Below are 23115 nucleotides of genomic sequence, written 5' to 3' on the forward strand. Positions count from 1 at the left end.
CTAGATGAAACAGAAACACATTTGGAGACAGACAATATATTAAGAGAGAGGACCTTGAGTGTATCCAGTATCCTCTCAGGGAAAAGCACAAAGGCCAAACTTGCCCTAAGCCAAAGTACAAATGAAACCAAGTATGTCTTGGCAGATCTACCCCATTCCCTTTCCTGTTCATATTTAGGTAGATCACCAGGCATTCTTTCTTCTCTTCTGACTTCCTTTCTTTGCAAATATTCATCCATCTCCACTCCATTTCCTATCTCTTTTTTCCCTGCAACCTTTCTTTTTGCTGGATGCTCAAAATCCCCATCACGATATTTTAGCATGCCCTGAAATCCCCTGATATGTGTGCTGAGTTGAGAGAAAGAAGGAAGCAAAAGAAAAACAAAAACACTGCAGAAGAATGGTGATACCACCTGCCATAGTCTAAATGTGCTTTAGTTCTCGGTGTGTTATTTTAGTGACTGCCACTGGTAGTTCTTAGCACCTTGAAAACTTCGCTACTCAGAAATATTTCTTTTCTGAAGAAGAGAAAGTTTGCCTTTTGCTTAAAAAGATAAAATTGGAGGTTTGTACTAGATTAGTAGATACTAAATGCCAGTCTGAATGCTATTTGCATTAGAATCACCAGAGTACCCATTAAAATCCAATTCCTCGTCTTATTCTTGAGTTTTTGAATGACAATCCCTTGTGTGAATGCTGGTTTACTTAATGTTTAAGTTATCTAGGGAATTTTTATGCAGTTTGCAAACCATATGACCTATACATATTTTTCTAATTTTACACTGTAAGAATCTGCGATCTATTATAACCTTACTAGGAAACTTTTTGAGGAAATTTCAGAAAACGTCACAACAACTTTCTATTTTATCTCATCAGAAATTCTTGACTTTTTTTCAAAAGAACACCAAGTAGAGTCAAATAAAGTCAAATGAATTACTTAGAACCGTGCTTAACACCAGGTCACATAAATATGATTATATATACCATTTAATATACTTGAAATTAAGTGTGTTATGTTTTACTTAATTGTTTCATAGAGTCTGAATGTGCTTTTGCTCAGATGGTATGACTATTAAACATATAATTTAAAAATTACATATTCTGGGTTTTTTAATGAACAATGAATGGTATTTGTTCCAGTTTTTCTTTCACACCTAGTTTCATCAGAAGAATACCTGTTCATTTGTGCTCTACTGTCACATATGACTCACTGTTCCTTTGTTTTTAGGGTGGAGGTGAAGAGGACATTGTACTCACTGCATATATTGCTGGGGCGTTCCTGGAAGCTGGGTTCAATTTCACCGTATGGATTCCCATCCTCTTCTAGCTTCTCTCTGTTGTATGCACTTTAAATAGACTAGGTTTAGAGTGGCTGGAAATTCTCAGACTGGATGAAACATCAAGAGAACATTTAATTCATTATGACCTTTAAATTGATACTGCTCAAACTTGTTTTGATTCAGTGTTGATGGACACTGTTGGGTTTTTCCCTGGAAAGAATATACATATACACACATACACAAGTTATTCATACATTGTTGAATGTTTATATCTTTCCTGAATTTCAGCCACGAGTTTCAGATACAGAACTTCTGCTCCAAGTAAGCCTATAACCTAGTATTATTTCTTCTAACCAGGGGTCTCCAATCCCCAGGCCGAGATCAGTACCAGTCCCTGGCCTGTTAGAAAGTGGACAGCACAGTAAGAGATGAGCTCTGCCTTCTGTCAGATCAATCAACTGCAGCGTTAGATTCTTATAGGAGCACAAGCCCTATTGTGAACTGCACATGTATGTGAGGAATCTAGGTTGCGTGCTCCTTATGAGAATCTAATGTCTGATGCTTTGATGATCCCTCTTCTCTTGTCCACGGAAAAATTGTCTTCCTTGAAAATGGTCCTTCATGTCAAAAAGATTGGGGACCTCTGCTCTAAACAATCAGTAAGTAAACATTTTCAGTTTTAGTATAGCTCATTCTGGCCTTCTCCCAATCCATATGCTAGATTGCCTGGTTCCAAAATCTATTCCTAAAGTTAGATGCTAGGAATTTTCAGGGTATGAGAATATCTTAAAAATCATCATCAGAAATGTAAGCTCCTATTTTAGTTATCAAGTAAAATATTTTAGCTCTAAAAATAAGTTCATATGCTTTGCCACATAGAAGAAATGTATAACTAAAATGCTATTGATCAGATATAAAAACTGCCATTTTCTTACTACTTGTACTTCTCACACACTAATAATGACATTCTGAATTTATTTTAATGATATTTTTGAAGTTTAATACCTATGTATATACACAAATAGATTCATATGTAAATATATTTCAAGAATACATCATAAACAAGTATCAGTTTAAATATTCAGTAAGTTTATGGAATGTTCAGCTATCATTTGACGATATATTATTCTTTTTCCTGATTAGTTTCCTGCTCTACGAAATGCACTCTTTTGCCTAGAGGCAATGTTGGACAGTGGTGTCACTAATGGCTACACTCAAGCAATTCTAGCTCACACTTTTGCATTAGCTGGAAGAGAGGAGCAAGTGGAATCCTTACTCCAGACCCTGGATCAATCTGCTACAAAAATAAGTAAGTATTATTATCCATTGTTGCTAATGGAGACGATTTTGAAAACGACGTAATGAAATCTGTTTAGCAAACATATAGAAACCCTCTGTTCCCCAGAATGTTTCTGTTCTTACAGAATTTATCAGTGGTCCTTTATCTTTAAAGGTGTGTGTGTGTGTGTGTGTGTGTGTGTGTGTGTGTGTGTGTGTGTGTGTGTGTGATTTCCCTCTTTCTCTTCTATGCTGGTTTCTTCTCAAATGAATGATGTAAAAGAAACCAAACATGGTGACCATGCCATAGAAAATAATAACTACTTGTGAAATTTATTTTTTCACAGTTCTACAGTCTAAGAGTCCAAGATCAAGGTGTCAGTAAGTGTAGTTTCTTCACTTGCAGATGGCCACCTTCTGTGTCCTCACATGGTTTTTCTTCTGTGTACACATCCTTGGTTTCCATTTTGTGTGTCCAAATATTTTCTTGTAAGGACACCAGTCAGACTGGATGGTGGACCACAAGCCTCACTTTAATATAATCACCTCTTTAAAGCTTCTGTCTCCTCACATTCTGAGGTAACATGGGTTAAGGTTAACACATGAATTTTAAAAGTCAAGAATGGAATCAATCAGAAGTCAAGAATGGAATTTGCATCCTTCTTTTTTGTAACCTATGCTTTTTATAGGGACTATGTGAAAATTCTTCCTTTTTTTCCCCCCTAAGATAATGTTGTATACTGGGAAAAAGAAAAGAAACCCAAGACAGAAAAATTCCCATCCTTTATTCCTTGGACATCTTCTGCTGAGACTGAGAAGACATGCTATGTACTGTTGGCTGTCATTTCCCGGAAAATTCGTGACCTCACCTATGCTAGTAAGATTGTTCAGTGGCTTGCCCAACAGATGAATTCCCATGGAGGCTTCTTTTCTACCCAGGTGATTGATGTGGCCCTAATATTCATGACAGTATGTTATGCAGAAGATGTAGCTCTATCATAAGCTGGATAGCAAAGATAATCACAAAAAACACTTTCTGAAATGATGGATATTTGATATTATAAATCCTATTTTCTTTCCTCAACAATTATTTATTAGGCAGTTATTTTGTTTTAAGCTCTTTATTAGGAAGTCTCCACATGCAAATGAATAAAATGAGGCCCTCTTTTCCAAGAATCAATGCCTGCTTATATTTCCATTTGCACAGTAAAAATAGAATGTAAGTCTAGAGATCTTTGTCATGAGCACTCTCTTGTGGTACATTAGAAATCTGATGATATTAAGGTAAGCTATATACAACCAAAAAGAAAGCTTTCTCTCTAGTTCTGTGGTCTACTACACATTGAGGAAAAGCACTGAAAGGAATGAGTAACAGGAGACATGTGTATAAAAAGCAATGACTTTCTTCCTTCATAGAAAAGAAAAGAAAATACAAAGAAATTCAGTTTCATTTCCACAAGGAAAATGTTTATTTTCCTCTATTTTTGGTCTTAGTTTCTTAGTAAAATCATATGCCAGTGACTCTCTAAAGGTCTTTTCCTAATTCTGACTTCCCTCCTTTGAATATGAGCAGACATAAGAATTATCCAAGGCAGTCATGGAGTCACTAAATTATGTAACATCTTAACTTGTAGAAAATATTTGACACTATTTCCAAGCACGAAGACAGTATTTTATGACAATTAGATTAGAAAATTAGATTTTGAAATCTAATTAGGATTTGTTGAAGAAAATTAAGTTCACTGGCAACAACTTGAACAAGCAAATATATTTTTCTGTTATTTAGAATATTGTTTTCTGGTATTAGGTTGACCTGTTTTGTGAACATTTATATGGATTGATTTAAAGTTCATGATCAAATGATGACTAACATTGCATCATAACTAAGCTTGTATCATTGCTTGTACTTTTCTGTGCAGGACACTGCAGTTTGTCTTCTTGCCTTAACCCGCTACATGAAGTTAACTGTCTCTAGTTATCAAAACACTGTCACCTTTAGCAGTGAAGGATCCAGTGAGATTTTCCAGGTTAACAATAATAACCGCTTTCTGGTTCAACGTTCAGAACTAACAAAAGCACATGGAGAATATAGAGTAGATGTGGAAGGACATGGTTGTACATTTATCCAGGTAATAGAAATCTACCTAAGGGGAAGGTGAATGTTTGCTAATAAAAGAGTTGCAGTAACTCTTCCATTATATATGAAGTGTTATTTTGCCATTTTGTATATTTCTTTGATTACTCTTTCATTCATTTATGTTTTAAAATTAATAGCAGAAAATGCAAGTTATTTTATGAAGTATTCACTCCTATGAATAGCTAGCTAACAGAAGTTTTTTGAGGACTATTCCTGTTAGAAAGTAATCTTCATTACATTATGTTGTTAAAGATTCTATGTTCTGCAAACTAAATTTTTTTTTTTTTTTTTGAGTTGGAGTCTCACTCCGTCACCCAGACTGGAGTGCAGTGGCCGCTCCCAGCCACAGCAGGCTTGACCTGCTGGTCCCCGGCGATCCTTCTGCCTCAGCCTTCCAAGTAGCCGGAATTACAGGCATGCGCTACCATGCCCGACTGATTTTTTTATTTATTGTAGAGATGAGGTCTCGCTGCCCAGGCAGGTCTCGAACCCGCGGGCTCAGGCAATCCACTCACCTCAGCCTCCCAAAGCGCGAGATTACAGGCTGAGCCACCAAGCCTGGCCTGCAAACTAAATTTAATTTATCCTGATTCCCTGATTGTAAAGATATAAAGTGCATTAATAATATAAATAGAGAAATAATAGAGTATTTAATTCTTAGTACAGAATGAATTTTCTTATAATTTTGTCTTTTCTAGGCCACTCTTAGGTATAATGTTTTACTGCCTAGGAAGGCATCTGGATTTTTCCTTTCCTTGGAAATAGTAAAGAATAACTCTTCAGATAAATTCCAGACTAATTTTGACCTTACAGTGACCCTCAAGTAAGTGTCAAATTTTTATATCAATTCCCATGTTAGAAAAATGGTAATATATCAAAAAATAATTTTAACTGATAAAATACGAATGATAGCAATGTGACGAGTTCTCATGTTGGTGGTAATATTTCTGCAACATAGTCCTTTGTACACAACTTAATACATCTTTAACTAAATCAAAGTTAGAATTGTGCAACTACAATATGCCTTCTATGCAAGCATAATTTAAAGGATTTAGCTGCACTGATATTCCAGTGAGACTTTTATACTGTTATAAGGAAGTCCTCCCAATTTTGGGCAATAGAGATACTATATCTCCTTCTAAAGACAAGCATAAACAATTTAATTTAGAGTTCATGATCAAATGATGACTAACCTTTCTACTACAGAGCATAGGTGGCTCTGTAATAAAAAGCCCACAAGTGTTTATTTTATAACTATAAAGAGCAAAATTTTAGATTTTTACTTTTCATAATAGAAAAACATAATCCTCTTAAATTCAAACATGATTATAAATGACAAAGTGTTTTAGCCCTAGTTAATGTGCAGGGAAACACTGAGTAAAATTAGTTTAGAAGTTTTTTTTTTTTAAGATTTCTAAATTAAAATTTCTTGAATACCAGAGCTAAGAACTAAATGCATTGTGGAACTCTCAATTTCATTCCCAGAAAATCCCATCCAGAGGCAGGAACATGAGCTAGAAGAGTTTTTGAGGATATGTCTATTCTGTAACTCTGCCAATATACTGACTTTTAAGCAAAACTTTCCTCTAAGTGTTATGCAAATCTAAGACTAACCTAAGTATATGTAATATACATCTATAAACTTTGTAAGTTCTGACTCTGAGACTTCAGGTAAGCTTGACAGCAGGGTCTAGAGACATTTTAGATCCACATAATTTATTATTTGCTCCAATTTATGTTGCTTTGTATCATCTCTTCGATTATCACTACTGTTGTGCCTATTTGCAGATGTTTGAGAATGGCTTTCTTTAGGTATTTCCTGTTCTCCAGATTTCTCACCAATTACCATTTACTTACCTGCCATATTTACTATGATATGTTACTTTTCTAAATTTTCTAAATTAATGTCTAAACTAGTGTTGTTGTTTTTTTTCTTCTTTAAAAATGTTCAGATATACTGGAATTCACAACAACTCCAATATGGTTCTTATTGATGTAAAAATGCTATCAGGATTTACTCCAGTCTTGTCATCCATTGAGGAGGTAAATGATAGAAACTCAAACTATCAGCACAGAGAGCAATAGGTATATAGATAAAATAAATAATTGGTTAGCAAAGCAAAGTCATTCTTCATTTAAATGTACTTTTTCAAAATTTACATTTATATTTTTGCTGTAACACTGGAGGGATGGTGTTCTTAATTTGTAGCCATTAACAATCTATATTTCCCATAAATCATAATATATTTCTTTATTTAACTCCTCCTTGTGTTTATAAAAACATCATGGCACAAAGGAACATTTCATAAATAGAACCAAACAAAATGAAAAGCATGAGCAGTCAATTCTGGAACAGTGCTCTCGTTTGTTCTAATATATATTCCCCATCCTTCCTTGTCAATTTTTTTCAAAGCTTGAAAATAAGGGCCTAGTGACGAAGACTGAAATCAAGAACGACCATGTTCTTTTCTACTTGGAAAAAGTAAGTTTAACACTATTTATTTTTCATTCATGTCTTTATTTTTTCTTCTGAGGGTGATTAGATACCCCTATTTCTTATAGATATGTGTGACAAAGTTTGTAAATAGAATATAAGTATATATATGAATGACACTAAGGAGTATCAGTGATCTGCCCCACTGAGCACCTACTCCTTGTTAGCTCTAAGTTTATTTCTTATATGTCTTGTCTACCTGACTAGATAGTTCTCAAGTTGAGAAACATCATCTCTCATTTTTCATTCCTCATGACAGAGAATATAGTCTGCCCACAGAAAAGATGTATAATTGTTTTTATAATTTGACTAAAACTCCAATAAAGTTTGTCACGGTTTAATTGTTTATTAAAATCTTATATTGCAAGTACACAGCATGATATTTTCATGTATATAGTATGATAATTTGATGTATATAGCTAATTAACAATCCATCTCTTCTCATAGTTGCCTGCTCTTTCTTGTGGGGAAAACAGTAAAGATTTACTCTCATAGAAAATTTTATGTATACAATGCAGTGTTATTAACTATAAACCTCATTCTGTACATAGGATTTCTAGAATTTATTCATTCTACATAACTGAAACTTTTATACTATTTGACCAACATCTCCCTATTGCCCCATACCTGGTAACTACCATTCCACTCTCTGCGTCTATGAATTCAACTTTTTAAGATTACACTTATAAATGAGATCATGCAATATTTTTCTTTTTTGTGTCTGGTTTATTTCACTTAATATAATGTCTTCCAGGCTTATCAATATTGTAACAAATGACAGGATTTTCCCTTTTTTAAAGCTGAATAATTTACTTATATATTTTGTATGTATAACATATTGTATTCGATTTTATGTTATATATAAATATATTGTTTTATATATTATATGTATAAATAACACAATTTCATTACCCACTTATCTGTCTACTGTCTATTTAATTAAGTAGATCCTAAATTTCTGGAGATAATTTTCTTAACAATTTTTTTCTTAGACGAGCTATGATGTTTTATCATTTGTGCCTTTATAGGTTTTTGGTGCAGTGAACAGTTTCACTTTTTCTGTTGAGCAGAGCAACCTTGTATCCAACATTCAGCCAGCACCAGTCATGGCCTATGATAGTTATGAACAAGGTAGGCGAACAACATGCTCTAATGCTATTGAACATGATATCTCTACTTAACATTCTCCAAGCTACTAAATTCTCCAAAATCATCCTCTGTCTTCAAAGAGTACCTAATAGATGGTTTCATTTTTTTATACTGATTTTCTTTATTCCAATACTCAAAATCTTTTGATATAATGTGAAAGGGTTTCCCTCGAACTTCAAATACAAAGCAAGTTAGGCTTACAGGCCTTTCTGTTGTTCTTATTGTTTATGGCAAGACTAACCATTCCATTCTACCTCTTTGGACTTTGACTTAAAAAGGACAGTGGGCAATATTCTGAAATATTATTTTAAAATTTTGATAGATTATGTTCCAAAACAATAACTAAAATATTATAGAGACTGTGGAATTTTTCCTAGAAAATGGGTGGCTTATTTCACTTAATATAATGTCTTCCAGGCTTATCAATATTGTAACAAATGACAGGATTTTCCCTTTTTTAAAGCTGAATAATTTACTTATATATTTTGTATGTTTAACATATTGTATTCGATTTTATGTTATATATAAATATATTGTTTTATATATTATATGTATAAATAACACAATTTCATTACCCACTTATCTGTCTACTGTCTATTTAATTAAGTAGATCCTAAATTTCTGGAGATAATTTTCTTAACAATTTTTTTCCTAGAAAATTTGTTTCTTATTGAATAGGAATACAAACTTTGTCAAGGAGTACCATCTGTGACTTCTGTCTGTGTCATTTACTAATGAAATGTATTTCATCAAATGACTTAAACATTATTAGGATGTTTCTGGGTTTACAAAATAGGGAAGTGATTGCTTCTCTTGCAAATCTATAGAAAAATTAGATCAAATGTGTTTATATTGTATAAGATAGTCTGGTTATACACAGTTGGAGATTTAATACAGACGCATGTCCCTTTATTTTCCAGATGAATATGCCCTTGCGTTTTACAACATCAGTAGTATTTCAGTCTCCCAGTGAGGCAAAATAAGGCTCAGGAAAAGGTAATTAAATTACATACATTACAGACCATTTAAGACACATCTCATAAGAAATTGAAAGTCTAAATAAGACAGAACAATGGATGGAGCAAAGAGAAGTCTCTGGTTCTTCCTAAGGCTTGTATAGCTGTATATACTGGATGAATATTCTGAAGTAGTTAAGATTTTATTAATTTCTTTAAAAAGTTTTAAGGAATTCATAACTATATGTGCACCTTTTATAAATCTTTCATTTTTGCTTTTACAAATTAGCCGGTCATTAAAGATATGTACATATATTTGTATGCATGAACATATGCCATATGTGTATATTTGTCTACATGTATATATGTATGTTTTCATATCTATATCTGTCTCCATATGCAAAACATATTTTATTTATTGTTTAAATATTTTAAATACTAGGTGCAAAACTGTTTCTTTGAACAAACTCATTCTTCTGTTTCAAACTTGGGAGAAAATCACGAACCGCTTCATATCCTGAAGAATCTGCAACCTGTTGTGACTTCTTGTCAGATTTTATTTCTTTGTTATCCCATTAAATGCTGTCATTTTACACCAGAGTCTATGATTTTCTTTTCTTCTAATATTCCAATCATAGTTTTCATTCTAGAAAACTCAGGGTGTTGTTTGAAGCAACTCAACTAATTTACTAGATTGTTGTCAACTCTGAATGCAAATAAATTTACATGAGTAAAATGAGGACTGATAATTAATTATTCCAATACTTTGGGCCTGAGCTATTAGAATTGCCATCACCTCAGCTGGCCATCATTAAGGCAGGTTTGTACTGAAAGATTAAGGATTTACCTCTGAGCTTTTGATATATCAAGTTAGAAGATGAACAATCAGTAAAGGAGTTTGAGAGAGAGAGAGCAAGAATCCATGTGAGCAAGGTAGCTATGAGTTAAAATATAAATTGGGGAGTTGTTAGCACATAGACCATGGGATGGGAAGAAATCACTCAGGCAGTGAGTTTGGAGAGAGAGAAGAGCTGAGGACTTTGCTGTGTGGTTCTCGAACATTAGGAGGTGGGGTCAGTAGGGGAGCAGGTTGAGAAGGAATCAGCCAAAGTAAGAGGAAAACAAAAACAATATGGTCTCCTGGAAGGCAAGTGAAAAACATATCAAGGAAAAAGGAGCAATCAATCACCAGTGACAAGTGCTGCAGATGAAATGAAAGTAAAGACTGCAAATTGATCATTTACTTAGGCAGAAAAAAAATGTACCCATTTCTTTTGTTCCATAAGGGACATCTGTGCTAGCAGAGTCGCATTTTCCTTGGGTGGAGTTTCCCTGAAATTCCTAAGAGCCTGAGTGCTGCTTTTTTTTTTTTTTTGAGTTGGGGTCTCACTCTGTCGCCCAGACTGGAGTGCAGTGGCCGCTCCCGGCCACTGCAGCCTCGACCTGCTGGGTTCCAGCGATCCTTCTGCCTCCTTCCAAGCAGCTGGAACTACAGGCATGCGCTACCAAGCCCGGCTGATTTTTTTTTTATTTATTATGGAGATGAGGTCTCGCTGCCCAGGCGGGTCTCGAACCCACGGGCTCAGGCAATCCACTCACCTCAGCCTCCCAAAGGCGCGGGATTACAGGCTGAGCCACCGAGCCCGGCTCTTTTTTTTTTTTAAATGATGTGGATGCTGATGTCTCACCTAGACTAATTAAATCGAATTGCTGAAGCAGTAGTTCTCAAACTCAGTGTGTATCAGAATCACCCAGATTGTGAGATCGCAGAGGCTTACTCCAAGGATTCTGGAACTCCGTAGGTATGGGTGAAACATAAGAACTTGTGTTTTTAACTGTTTTCCAGGTAAAGCTGGGACTACTGGGCTCAGGACAATAATTGAAAACCCCTGATCTAAGGTCATAGCTTGGGCATCAAGGTTATTAAAAGCCCCCCTAGCATTTCTAATGTAGAATTGGGTTTCAAAGCCTCCAGACCAGAGCCAGAAGAGTAGGCAGCATTGGCATTCCTGTTGGAAATGCAAAATGTCAGGTCCTACCTACTCATATGTTAATTAGATTTTCAGATGAGGTGTCTACATATCAAAGTCTGAGAAGCACTGCTTACACCATCTCTGAATTCTTCCGTTAGGGAACTCTATGCTGGTATGACAATTGCTCTTGCTGGTCCCTGATCTTTGACAGCTCTCACTTTTCTTTTTACTGCTCCAAAGAATAACTTTCCTTCATTTTAATTTCACTCACAATGTTCTGTCCTCTTCTCACCATCCCTCTGATACAATAGAACAGTCAAAATAAAGCACCTTGAACAATGTACCATCCTATGTGTGTGGTTACTCACCCAAGAGACTTTTTCTCACTTCTTTTTAATTTAGAGAACGTGTGTTTTGCTCAAGTCTCAAGTGCTCTTGGACAAATCATGATTTTTAAGTTAATCACATCATCTGCCCAACAGTAATTGGAATCCACAGGTCAGGTACCAGGGAACACACACTCTTAGAAGATTTGTGGGTAAAGGGCTTATTGGAAAGAACATTAAAGATCAACACCTGTGGAGCATGAAGGAAGCAAGATCATACAGAAAAAGGAGCTGAAGTCAGTGTAGTTCCTGTAAAGGGCTCAGTACATACCATGGAGAGCCATGATGTTAGGATGGTTGTCCGGAGTGGTTCCAATAAAGGAGAGGGAGCTAGGCCTTATACCAACACAGCACCCATTATTACCCTAGAAAGGAGGAGGACCCTGGAGGAAATGTCTCTCTGATGCTGAAGAACATTCTCACAGAAATTCATCTACGAGCCGATAGCCACAAACATTCTCAACAGCTAGGGATATGAGTACATCAACCGAGAAGGGAGTACAGAACCGTGTCCACTACTTTGGCTTAGCAATGAAAGCTATAAACCAGGCCAGGATAAAAAGTTAGGAGTGTTCCCTGGTACAGCAACTGCAATGACTTTGCTCCTCGGTTAAAAGAGGCAGGGGAAAGAGAAAGAGAGATGTGGGAGGGGGACAGAGACGGAGACAGAGACAGAGACAGCAAGAGAGTAGAGACAGAGAGGAGGAGGAGGAGAAGGAGGAGAAGGAGGAGGAGGAAGTGGCGAAGGAAAAAGCCAAGAGGAAAGCGATGTAAGAGAAGAAAATTATTTTACTGCTGACACTTTTCTTCTAGGTTTGGATATTGTTGGGAAGAAAAAATCTTTGGTACTTCTGGAACCAAACTGTGACCAAAAAACCAAATAATACTGTAAGAACGTAGGAACCTCCTTGATGGCATTCTGGAGCTGCTAAACCAGTCCTAGCTCACAATTCTCAGAATGTATGCCAAATGAGATAATAAGCGTTTAATTTTTTGAAATCTCTATTAGATATTTTGTTACTTGTAGCTGATAAAGATGTTGTTATTCTTTTTTTTCAAATCCTTTCCTCTTTTTTCCTATATCCTCATTGTATAGAACTTGTGAAATCTCATTTTTTTTAGTTCTTTTTAAACAACTAATGCCAGGTAAATTATTTTGGAGAGGGCTTAGATGACATGAATCATTCACTGTTCACAACAATGCTCTTTATGACTAAAATTTGTGGGGGGAGGTGTATATATGCATAAAATTTAGTCTCTGATAAGACTTACCCAGTAGTTTACTATGTGTCAGTTACTGTTCCAATCACTTCAAATATATTATTTATTTAGCCCCCACAGCAAACTTATAAGGTATATTATTATTATTCCCATTTATAGACAAAGAGAGAAGCACAAGACATTTAAGTAACTCATCCAAAGTCATTCCTCTGTTAAGTGATAAAACAATAACCCAAACACTGGCTGTGAAGCCCTGGGGCTGTCGCCCTTCTCTGTAACTGCCTTGCAAGCAAAGGAAGGAAATTACACACAAACCAAGTTCCTATTATATTAATACTTTAAGGTCTGGGTAAATATTTGTAGTTTCCTGATAGCTACAATAAAAGTATAACTTTTTGTGCAAAGGTATTGCATGTACTTCAAACCTTTTCCAGAACAGTGCATTCATTGCCAAACACACTCTGCCCGAAAGACTACCTCTGACTCCCTTGCTGGCAAAAAGGTTCTGGAAACGTTAATAACTTTCTGTGACAACTTTAATGCCAAATCAAACAAGTTTACAGACTCTTATTATGTTGGGTAATGGTAATTCAGAAGAGAACACTGTAAGCTGCTCTCCTAACATAGCTCCATTTACACAAAGAGATGTTTAAGAGGGAAGACAGTGAGCTTGCCATCCACTGCATGGCATAGCTGCCTGCTGAGGCTCTGGACAGATCGCTTGTCAGGAACACATTCTGCAGAGAAAAGAACAAGTTCCCATTTGCCGCATGACTCATGGCGAGTTCCTGGCAAAGTTCTCTGCCTCAGAAGAAAGAATATTATGCAGAGCGATGACAGACAAAGGTTACAAAATGATTAGGATTCTTCCCAGAAGTTTTATATTTTCTTAATATTTAAAATTATAAATGTTACCTAAGAATTCATACTGTAAAGAAAGTGATGCTGGAATGATGGGGAAAATGTAGGAGAGAAGAGAAGTTATGTTCTGAAATGAACTTTGAAAGAGACAATATATTTTCACTAAGATTAGAAGCAAAAACTTTTTCTTCTTTTTATTTTTACTTATATAAAATATTTATTTTTACTTTTAGTATATATTAGCTATTTACTTTTCAAGAGTGTATGTTACCAAAAACTTTTCAATACTTTTACATTGTAAACAAAGGTATCTGAATATAAAATGTTTTCTTATAGTGAATATATGTATTTTCACTAAAATAAAACCATACGTATCTATTAATAAAATTATTGCAATGTAGTCACAAGATACTCAGACTTGAATTTATGGCTATTTATATTTATTTTGATAATTACTGAGCTCATTTTTTTAATTCATAAAGAAAACTGCTGTTCTTTTTTAAAAAAAATTCAATAAAAATCATCCCAAATGCATTTTTTTGTAGCTCAATGATTTTTTAAAATTAGGGATATTGATTTAGATTTTGTTTGGAACTCTGTTTGTAGAGATTGAAAAGAAGCCTCATTCCAACATTGCATTTTTTTAGTTACAACGAAAAACATCTCTGCTTTACAAGATGAGGAAATGGACGTTGGAATGTATATGACTTGAAAAAGAGGGATTTTCCATATGCTGGAAATAGTATTCCTAGTTTGCCTAACAGGCACACCATCATTTTTCCTACTTTCTACATACCTTTATCTTTACTAATGGTATTAGTAAGCGATGAAATCTTTTCCCACGAAAGAAGGGGATTTCCCCCATGCAATAATGCAATAGACTGACAATCAGAAGCAACTGCTCTGCATTCTCTATGCAAATAACATTGTCATTGCGTTTATCCTAAAACACTTGTATGTATGTGTGTGTACATACACACACACACACACACATATAATATATCTGTGTTCGTGTGTACATTTGTCTTTCTGTTATTTTGCTAATTTCACACTTAAACAGATGATTTTTACCAAATTTAGAGGATTATTAGGGAATTCTATATTTATAATTATCCAATGTACAAAATTTATTTGGAGATCTGGAGGAAAATTTTTTTAAAAAACAATTATACTATCAGTCAGATGCAACACAGTTAGAGGCAGAAGCACGTATAGAAGGGGGACCCCTCCCTCCAAAAAATTTATTTACAAAAAATTATGTATTTATTTTTACCTGTTTAAACTTTAGTCACCTTCAAAGTACTCTCCGTTTGATGCAATACACCTAACAAGACGCTTTTTCTACTACTCAAAAAAGTTTTTGAACTTGTGAATTTTGATGACTTTGAGCAGTTTCTGCTGTTTTTGTTTCGCCTCTTCATGGCAAAATATTTCCCTTTGAGGACTTTTTTCATTCTGGGAAACAAAAGAAAAGGTCGCTGGGGGCAAGATTGAATGAATAAGGAGGATGGGGCATGGGGGTCATGTCATTTTTGGTCAAAAACTAATCAACACTCAGCTCAGTGTAGACAGGTGTGTTCATGAATCACCCATCAGGCAATGGACAAATGTATTAAAAGAATCTCAAAAAAAAAAAAAAAAACAACGAATGCAGCCTCTCACACCACTCGCTGGATGTTGATGGGTTTCTAGAACACTTACTTAGTGGGGAAAATCTATGCTACAAGGGGCCCAAACTCCAAAAGAAAATTCCAGGTTTGTCTGGTTTTCTTTTAGTCTCCTTGGTAAATAATATGAGGAGAATTGCGCCATAAGTATTATAAGTCCATGGAAGGAAAAAATAAACCTTAGTTCTAAACATGAACCCCAGGTAGAAAGTTTAAAGGGCATATACTCCAAATTGTCAGTGCTAATTGGCAATCTAGAGAATTCTTTCATGTGTGAGGTTAATGTAGTAAGCTTGAAGGTGACATATATGTACTTACCTAAGGGGTAAATATTCGAATATTTAATAATTATGATTGCTTCCACCAAATTAGATAGACCAGATTGTGTGTACATATGTAAAAATAATAAACTCAATTTACTTTGTAAAAGAGACTGTTCCTTCTATTCAACAAACTTAAACATTTGTATTAATTAACATGTGTTTTGGAAATTTCTTATATTGTTACGTATGTTAGATTTGAACTTCCAAATTGTAATAGGCCAATAAGGTCTTAGAACTTAGAAAGCACATGACCTCCATATGTGTCCCACTATGGTATAATTTATTTTCTTCATTTTAATTATTAAAGTTGTTTTATATTAAAGTACATGCTCATCAAATATTAAGTGATCATTGAGTGTGAGTGTTACGGCAAGGGGCAAAGGACCCCCAAGGAATCGGTAACCAACAAACACAAAAAGAGGAGGGCTGTGGTGTTGCTTTTCATTAAGAATCACATAAATGATCACTAGTCAAAGACTGTTCACCATATGCAATGTAAAGAAGTTGCAGCAGATTATAAGCATAAAGTCCATAGCTTCAGTCAAGTGAGTGAAATCAGTTTTCTTTAGACTTGGCCAAGACCTTGTAGATAAAGAACTACACAATATCAGGCTATCTTTATAGAAAAATTTAGGTGAAAATACAGGAAGAAGAAAATACAAACTAATGCCTCATTAAGGTGACCATATCCTAAATACCAGATGATATTTGGCTTTAGTACTCTTAAATTATCTGGAATGTACAGCAGTAGGACCCGAACAGAAGACATTATTAGTCAGAAAGATACAACTGCTTCTTACTACTTCAAAGCGCCAGTGCACTCCTAGTTAGAAATAAAGCACCTCAATGAATGAGTTTGCCTTAAAACTCTGGGAGTCAAGAGTGCTTACTTCAAATGCAACATAAAGTAAGTTCAGAGAATGCAAATAAACCCTCTTTCTTCCTGGGAGTCAGTATCATCATAAAAATCTGATTAGTTTCCCACAGACACAAGATTTTATGGAAAATCTAAGACATTAAAAGCCCTGAGTGATTCAAGAGGTGCTTGCATTTATCAGATATTTGAAATAGCATTGAGGGTCTATCCTATTTCAGTCATTGGAAAATCAACAACTAATAAAATACACAGGCTGTGACTCTGAGATTCTCACAGCCATGTGGCATATATTACATTTAAAAAATGTATGAAGTATAACATGACATCCTATAATAGAGATATGTGCCTGAGTTATGGAAGTTTAAAGCAACAACAACTAATTTCATCTTGAGAGCCATGAATGTTTGAACTGAATCATAAAGAATGATGAGGAGATATATACCTAGTAGAAAGAAAGTCATAGACAGAAATGTTCTAGACAGAGGATTTAGCAGATAGATATACACAGATGAAGGAGTGTGGCACATGTAAAAAAAAATTGCTGGTGTTACTATTCCTATTCAACATAGTTCTGGAAGCCCTCACCAGAACAATCAGGCAAGTAAAATAAATAAAAGTTATCCAAATAGAAAAAGAAAAAGAGGAAGTTATCTCACTTTGTAGATTATATGATTGTATATCTAGAAAACCTCAAGGTTCCACCAAAAGACTTTTAGCACTCAGTAACTTCAGTAAAGTCTTGGATTACAAAATAAACACTAAAATCAGTTGCTTTTCTATATATTAGCAATACTGAAGCTGAGAATCAAATTAAGAATGCAATCCTATTTATAACAGCCACACACATGCACACACACGCGCGCACGCACATACACACACACACACACACACACACACACACACACACACACACAAATACTTTGGAATACATCTAACCAAAGAGGTGAATGATCTCTACTCTACAAAATAAATCAAAGATGACACAAATAGAAAAATAGTTCATACTCATGGATTGGAATAATCAATATTGTTTAAATGTCTATACTACCTAAAGCAATCTGCAGATTCTAGGCAATTCCTATCAAATTACTGGCATAATTTTTTACAGATCTAGGGGAAAAATAATACTTAAATGCATATGGAAGCAAAAAAGAGCCTGAATAACCAAAACAATTCTAAGCAAAAAGAGCAAAGTTGGAGGCATCACATTGCCAGACTTCAAACTTTGCTACAAGGTTACAGTAACCAAAGCAGCACAGTGCTGGTACAAAAAATAGATACATAGACCAGCGAAACAGAATTGAGGACCCAATAAAATTGTTGTCTCGCAATCATCTTATCTTTGACAAAGTCGACAGAAACAGACACTGGGAAAAGCATACTATTTAACAGATGGTACTAGGAAAACTGGCTAACCTACACAGATGAATGATGCTAGACCCCTTTTTCTTACCATGTACTAAAATTAACTTAGGATGAATTAACGACTTAAGTGTAAGACCTCAATCTATAAAAATCCTGGAAGAAAGCCAAGGAAACAGTCTTCTGGACATCAGCCTAGGCAATGAATTCATTGCCAAGATCTCAAAAGCAAAAACAGCAAAAAACAAAATTGCAAGTGGGACCGAGTCAAACTAAAGAGCTTTTGCACAGCAAAAGAAGCCATCAACCAAGTTAACAGACAACCCAAGGAATGGGAGAAAATATTTTCAAAGTATGCATCTGAAAAGGACTAATATTCAGAATCAACAAAGAACTCAAACAAATTGACAGGGAAAAAAAAAACACCTAATAAACCAATTTAAAAAGTGGGCAAAGGGCATTTCTTAAAGGAAGACACAAGTAGTCAACAAATATATGAAAAAATGTTTAAAATCACTAATCATCAAAAAATGCAAATCAAAACCACAAGGAAATTCCATTTTACACCAGTCAGGATGGCTATTATTAAAAAGTATAAAAACAAAGATGTTGACAAGATTATAGAGAAAAAGGACCTCTCCTACACTGTTGGTGAGAATGTAAATTAGTTTAACCCTTGTAGAAAGCAGTTTGAAGATTTCTCAAAGAACTAAAAATAGATTTATCATTCAACACAGCAATCTCCCTACTACCTGAAGGGGCATGAATCACTCTACCAAAAAAGACATCTGCACTCATATGTATCCACAATAGCAAAAGCATAGAACCAACCTAGGTACCCAATAAAGGTGAACAGGATAGAGAAAATGTGGTACATATACACCAAGGACTACTACACAGCCATTAAAAAGGACAAAATCACGTCCTTTGCAGCAACATGGATGCAGGTAGAGACCATCATCTTAAGCAAATTATCACAGAAACAGAAAACTGAATATTACACGTTCTCCCTAATAAGCAGGAGCAAAACAATACACATGGGCACAAGAATGAGAGAGGGGGAGATAAGGGTTGAAAAACTACCCACTGGGTGATGAAAGACTCAATAGAAGTCCAAACCTCATCATCACGCAATATATCTATGTAACAAACCTGCGTATTAACCCCTTGAATCTATAATTAATTAAAAGTTTTAAAATGCTAGTATTTTCATGGAAGAAAGCAGAATATCTGTGGGTAAGTGGTGGGTGTTAAAGGTAGATAAGAACCTTCTTAAAAAAACTTTCTAAAGAGTTGAGGATTTATACTATAGTTAAAAGTGGACCATTAAAAGATTTTTAAAGAGGACACGATACAATTAATTTGCCTTTTAGTAAAAAAAGAGTTGGTATATTGACAGTGTAAAATAGATATCTTGCTGTCTTACATAAAAGGACAAGATTAGAGGTGAGGCCAAACAGAAGACTATTTTGCAATACACAATGAAATCACAGCATTAATGAGATTATCTTTCAAGAGTTTCATATTTCATCAAAATTCTCGAGACAAAGAAATAAATACTTGAAAATAATTTTGGAAATGTAAAGAAGAAAATGAAGTGCAAAAAAAAAAAAATAATAATGCCTCAATAAACTTTCCTGCCAAGACACCTTTAAACCGTAGACACCTAGACTTTGACAGACCTAACACATCTTAGCAAACTTCCCTAACTGCAAATGTTAAGGTGATCCCTTTGTCTCCCAGAAATCTTCCTGAGCTCCTATGGCAAATTGTCTTACTATTTCTTTGGTTCTGTTTATAAAGAATAAGAGATGCAATCTCAGCAAAGTAATACGGGGAGGGGTAAGGATAGGAGGTACAAAAATGACTAAAGAACAATTTGTTGTATTCTTTCCAAGGATGCCAGCTTGCCTTCCTTATGTTTACATTGGTGATTCTCTATCTCTATTTCAAGGTAACCATCTAAGTGTATCTTTAATATGACAATTTGTCTTACTAAATAAATTAATAAATAAGTACCACTTATGTATCTTGCTACATTTGTAAACCATTTAGAACAATAAAAGGTAACGCCTACAATGATACATATTTTGTTTTTATCTTTTAAAAAATTATCATTATATTAAAATTTAAGGTCTAGAGTTAATTATTTTCTTTTGATTTAGAATTATTATAAGTATATATTTCACATACTAAAATATGTGAAAAACGCATCAATTAGTAGCAAAAAATACATAATATTTTAATCTTTTTTCTTAAAAATTTTTTTTATTATTTTAAAATTGCTTCCATTGCAATAACTATATGGACCTGTTGCCAACTAAAAATTTGGTGTTGATATTTAGCTTGGTACTGAGATTTAGTTTAGAGGTAAATCTGTATTGAAAATTTCACCATTTAGCTCTAAACCAAGAAAAAATAGTATAGTAAGACACAAATTCACTTACAATAGTTGAACTTATTAAAATTATATTTAATTTTTGCTTGAAAGAGTTTCTCACAGGCATCATACATTAAGTCTAGGAAGTGCCGATGCAAGATTTTTTGTAAATGAGCTGGTGATATTCAAATGACACACCTCATGGCATGTAGCAAGCATAAATACTGGGAGGTGGCTAAAATCCAAAGAATGCATTTAATTAGGTTACATGCATTGCACTTTAAGAATGACTCAGGAAATAATGGCAAAAACTCCTTCACAAATATATAGTTTCCCAGTTGGCTTTTTTAACCAGTGAGAATGTCCGGGCTCCCAGCACATTGAACTGTGCCTGGATTTCGTGGGCACAGTCTGCTGACTTCATCTATTTGGATCATGATGTGGACGAGAATACTTCTGGGTGTTTTTCTTTTTCATTTGTCTCTTTTGCAGTCTCTACAAGTGTAAGTGATTACGCAGGGTTTATTAGTACATATGGAAGCTAAATAGAGCTTGGTATTAAGAATTTAAACTTATTGCATTTTTACTACAGTGATTTTATTTTGAGTAATATTACTATTACACAATATAATCCAAAATATTATAATTTTAATAATAAATTCCAAATGTGAATGGTTCCATCATCTCTGCCTGGTAGTTATCCAAAATCCCGATTAAGAATCACAACAGTGCTATACCTGTGCTGAGAAAGAGGCATCAGACAGCTGGTGGGGAAAGTGCTGGATAAACAGTAGCAAATATGAAATGAAACGTGCAGCATCAGTTCAGGGGGAAAGAATTATATGAGGAGACTGACAATGTTAACTTTTATAGAACAAATGACAAGATTAATTGCTGCTTTATAACTGAGATTTTCTTTACTTGGTCTATAAAATCCAATTCATAGGCCATCATCTCTCTGTTTCAAGCATTTTAAGTTCTCAGATTTAGTATTTAGATGTATGTTAGAACAATATTTTAAAATAACATATTTTCTTAATTTCTAAAATTCTTCAGTTAATAAAATAATTGCTAAGTAGTTAATCACTGCTTTGACACATTCAATTTTAACGTTGTTGCTTGGATTTTACAGGCAGTATGTTCTGCTGGTTCCTTCAGTTCTACAAGAAGGCTCTTTGGATAAAGCGTGTGCCCAGCTTTTTAATCTTACTGAATCTGTTGTTTTAACTGTCTCCCTCAACTATGGTGAAGTCCAGACCAAAATATTTGAGGAGGATGTTACAGGAGAAAATTTCTTCAAATGCATCAGCTTTGAGGTAAATACTTCATTCTGTGTAATATAAAAAAGAATATTATAGGTACATGAAAACCATCCACATAGCTGACTTTCTAGGAACAGAGATCAGACTATTTGTGTGTGTAAAGTTACTTTAGCTGTTAAAAGAATAATATAGTCCTCAGTCTGAGATGGTGTAAATCCAGTCATAAATGGCAACAAGAGGAAAAGCCAAACCATTTGATTTATTGACAGAAATCTGTTGAAGGGATAAGACATATAAAAATAAATGTATCCTGTGCAAAAAAGGAAAATTTTAAGAAAGTTGAAGGAGAATTCAAAATAAGAAAATGGTTGATTATACCAAGAAATAGACGTGACATTATGAATTAAAACTTTTAGTAATATTGACACACAGCTAGTGACAGAGATTTCTTGACATAACACCAGCCTCATTGAATATTTATTTGCTCCCTAGGTTCCTCAGGCCAGATCTGACCCACTGGCTTTCATTACATTTTCGGCTAAAGGAGCCACTCTCAACTTGGGAGAGAGAAGATCTGTAGCAATCAGGTCCAGGGAAAATGTGATCTTGGTACAGACAGATAAGCCCATCTACAAGCCGGAACAGAAAGGTGAGTGTACCCAAATCAGGTTGTCATCAGCAATTTCATTCATAGGATATTTAAATTGATGGTACACAAGCTTGAAAATTTGTTGTGTTAAAATTTATTGGAAAACTTTCTAAAAATATAGATTATATTGCCTAAATGCTACAGATTTTTTTTTCCAAGAGTCTGGGTAGAGATCCTCAGAAACTGTATTTTTAAAAAGCTCCTTATTCTAATATTCTAATAATACCTATATTATTCTAATAACATTCTAATAACATACATGTTTGGGAATCATTACGTTTTAGTTTATGTAAACTTATGAACTTAGAAATTAGAAGTAAAACAATGAAAACAATGTGTTAAGAACGTGTGAAGTAACCTGGGTGACCTAAAGACCCCCATCTCTACAATAAATTCAAAAGAAATTAGCCAAGTATGGTGGTGCATGCCTGAAGTCTCAGCCACTCAGGGGGCTAGGGGTGTGGGGCGGAGAGAAGTGAGATGGAAGAATTGCCTGAGCCCAGGAGTTCCAGGTTGCAGTGAGCTATGATCAAGTCACCGCCCTCTGGCCCCATAACTAGACCCCATCTCTTAAATATATATATAAAGCCGGGCTCGGTGGCTCAGCCTGTAATCCCGCGCCTTTGGGAGGCTGAGGTGAGTGGATTGCCTGAGCCCGCGGGTTCGAGACCCGCCTGGGTAGCGAGACCTCATCTCTACAATAAATCCAAAAATCAGCCGGGCGTGGTAGCGCATGCCTGTAATTCCAGCTACTTGGAAGGCTGAGGCGGAAGGATCGCCGGAGCCCAGCAAGTCGAGGCTGCGGTGGCCGGGAGCGGCCACTGCACTCCAGTCTGGGCGACAGAGTGAGACTCCAACTC

General features: G+C 35.0%; 1 protein-coding gene across 1 annotated transcript in view; it reads left to right on the forward strand.

Moving 5' to 3' along the window:
• The window catches only part of LOC103270934 (ovostatin homolog 2), a 51544-nt gene extending 42227 nt beyond the window's left edge, over nt 1-9317 (forward strand). Inside the window, 9 exon segments of the mRNA XM_021717748.1 lie at nt 1229-1303; nt 2424-2589; nt 3286-3497; nt 4478-4687; nt 5394-5518; nt 6648-6738; nt 7109-7177; nt 8218-8320; nt 9259-9317. Coding sequence (XP_021573423.1) covers nt 1229-1303; nt 2424-2589; nt 3286-3497; nt 4478-4687; nt 5394-5518; nt 6648-6738; nt 7109-7177; nt 8218-8320; nt 9259-9311 — 1104 coding nt within the window. The 3' untranslated portion in view covers nt 9312-9317.
• Nucleotides 9318-23115: the final 13798 nt, after the last annotated feature.

This window comes from Carlito syrichta, unplaced genomic scaffold, assembly GCF_000164805.1.
Source record: "Carlito syrichta isolate Samal-C Ts95f unplaced genomic scaffold, Tarsius_syrichta-2.0.1 Scaffold310863, whole genome shotgun sequence".
Taxonomy (NCBI): domain Eukaryota; kingdom Metazoa; phylum Chordata; class Mammalia; order Primates; family Tarsiidae; genus Carlito; species Carlito syrichta.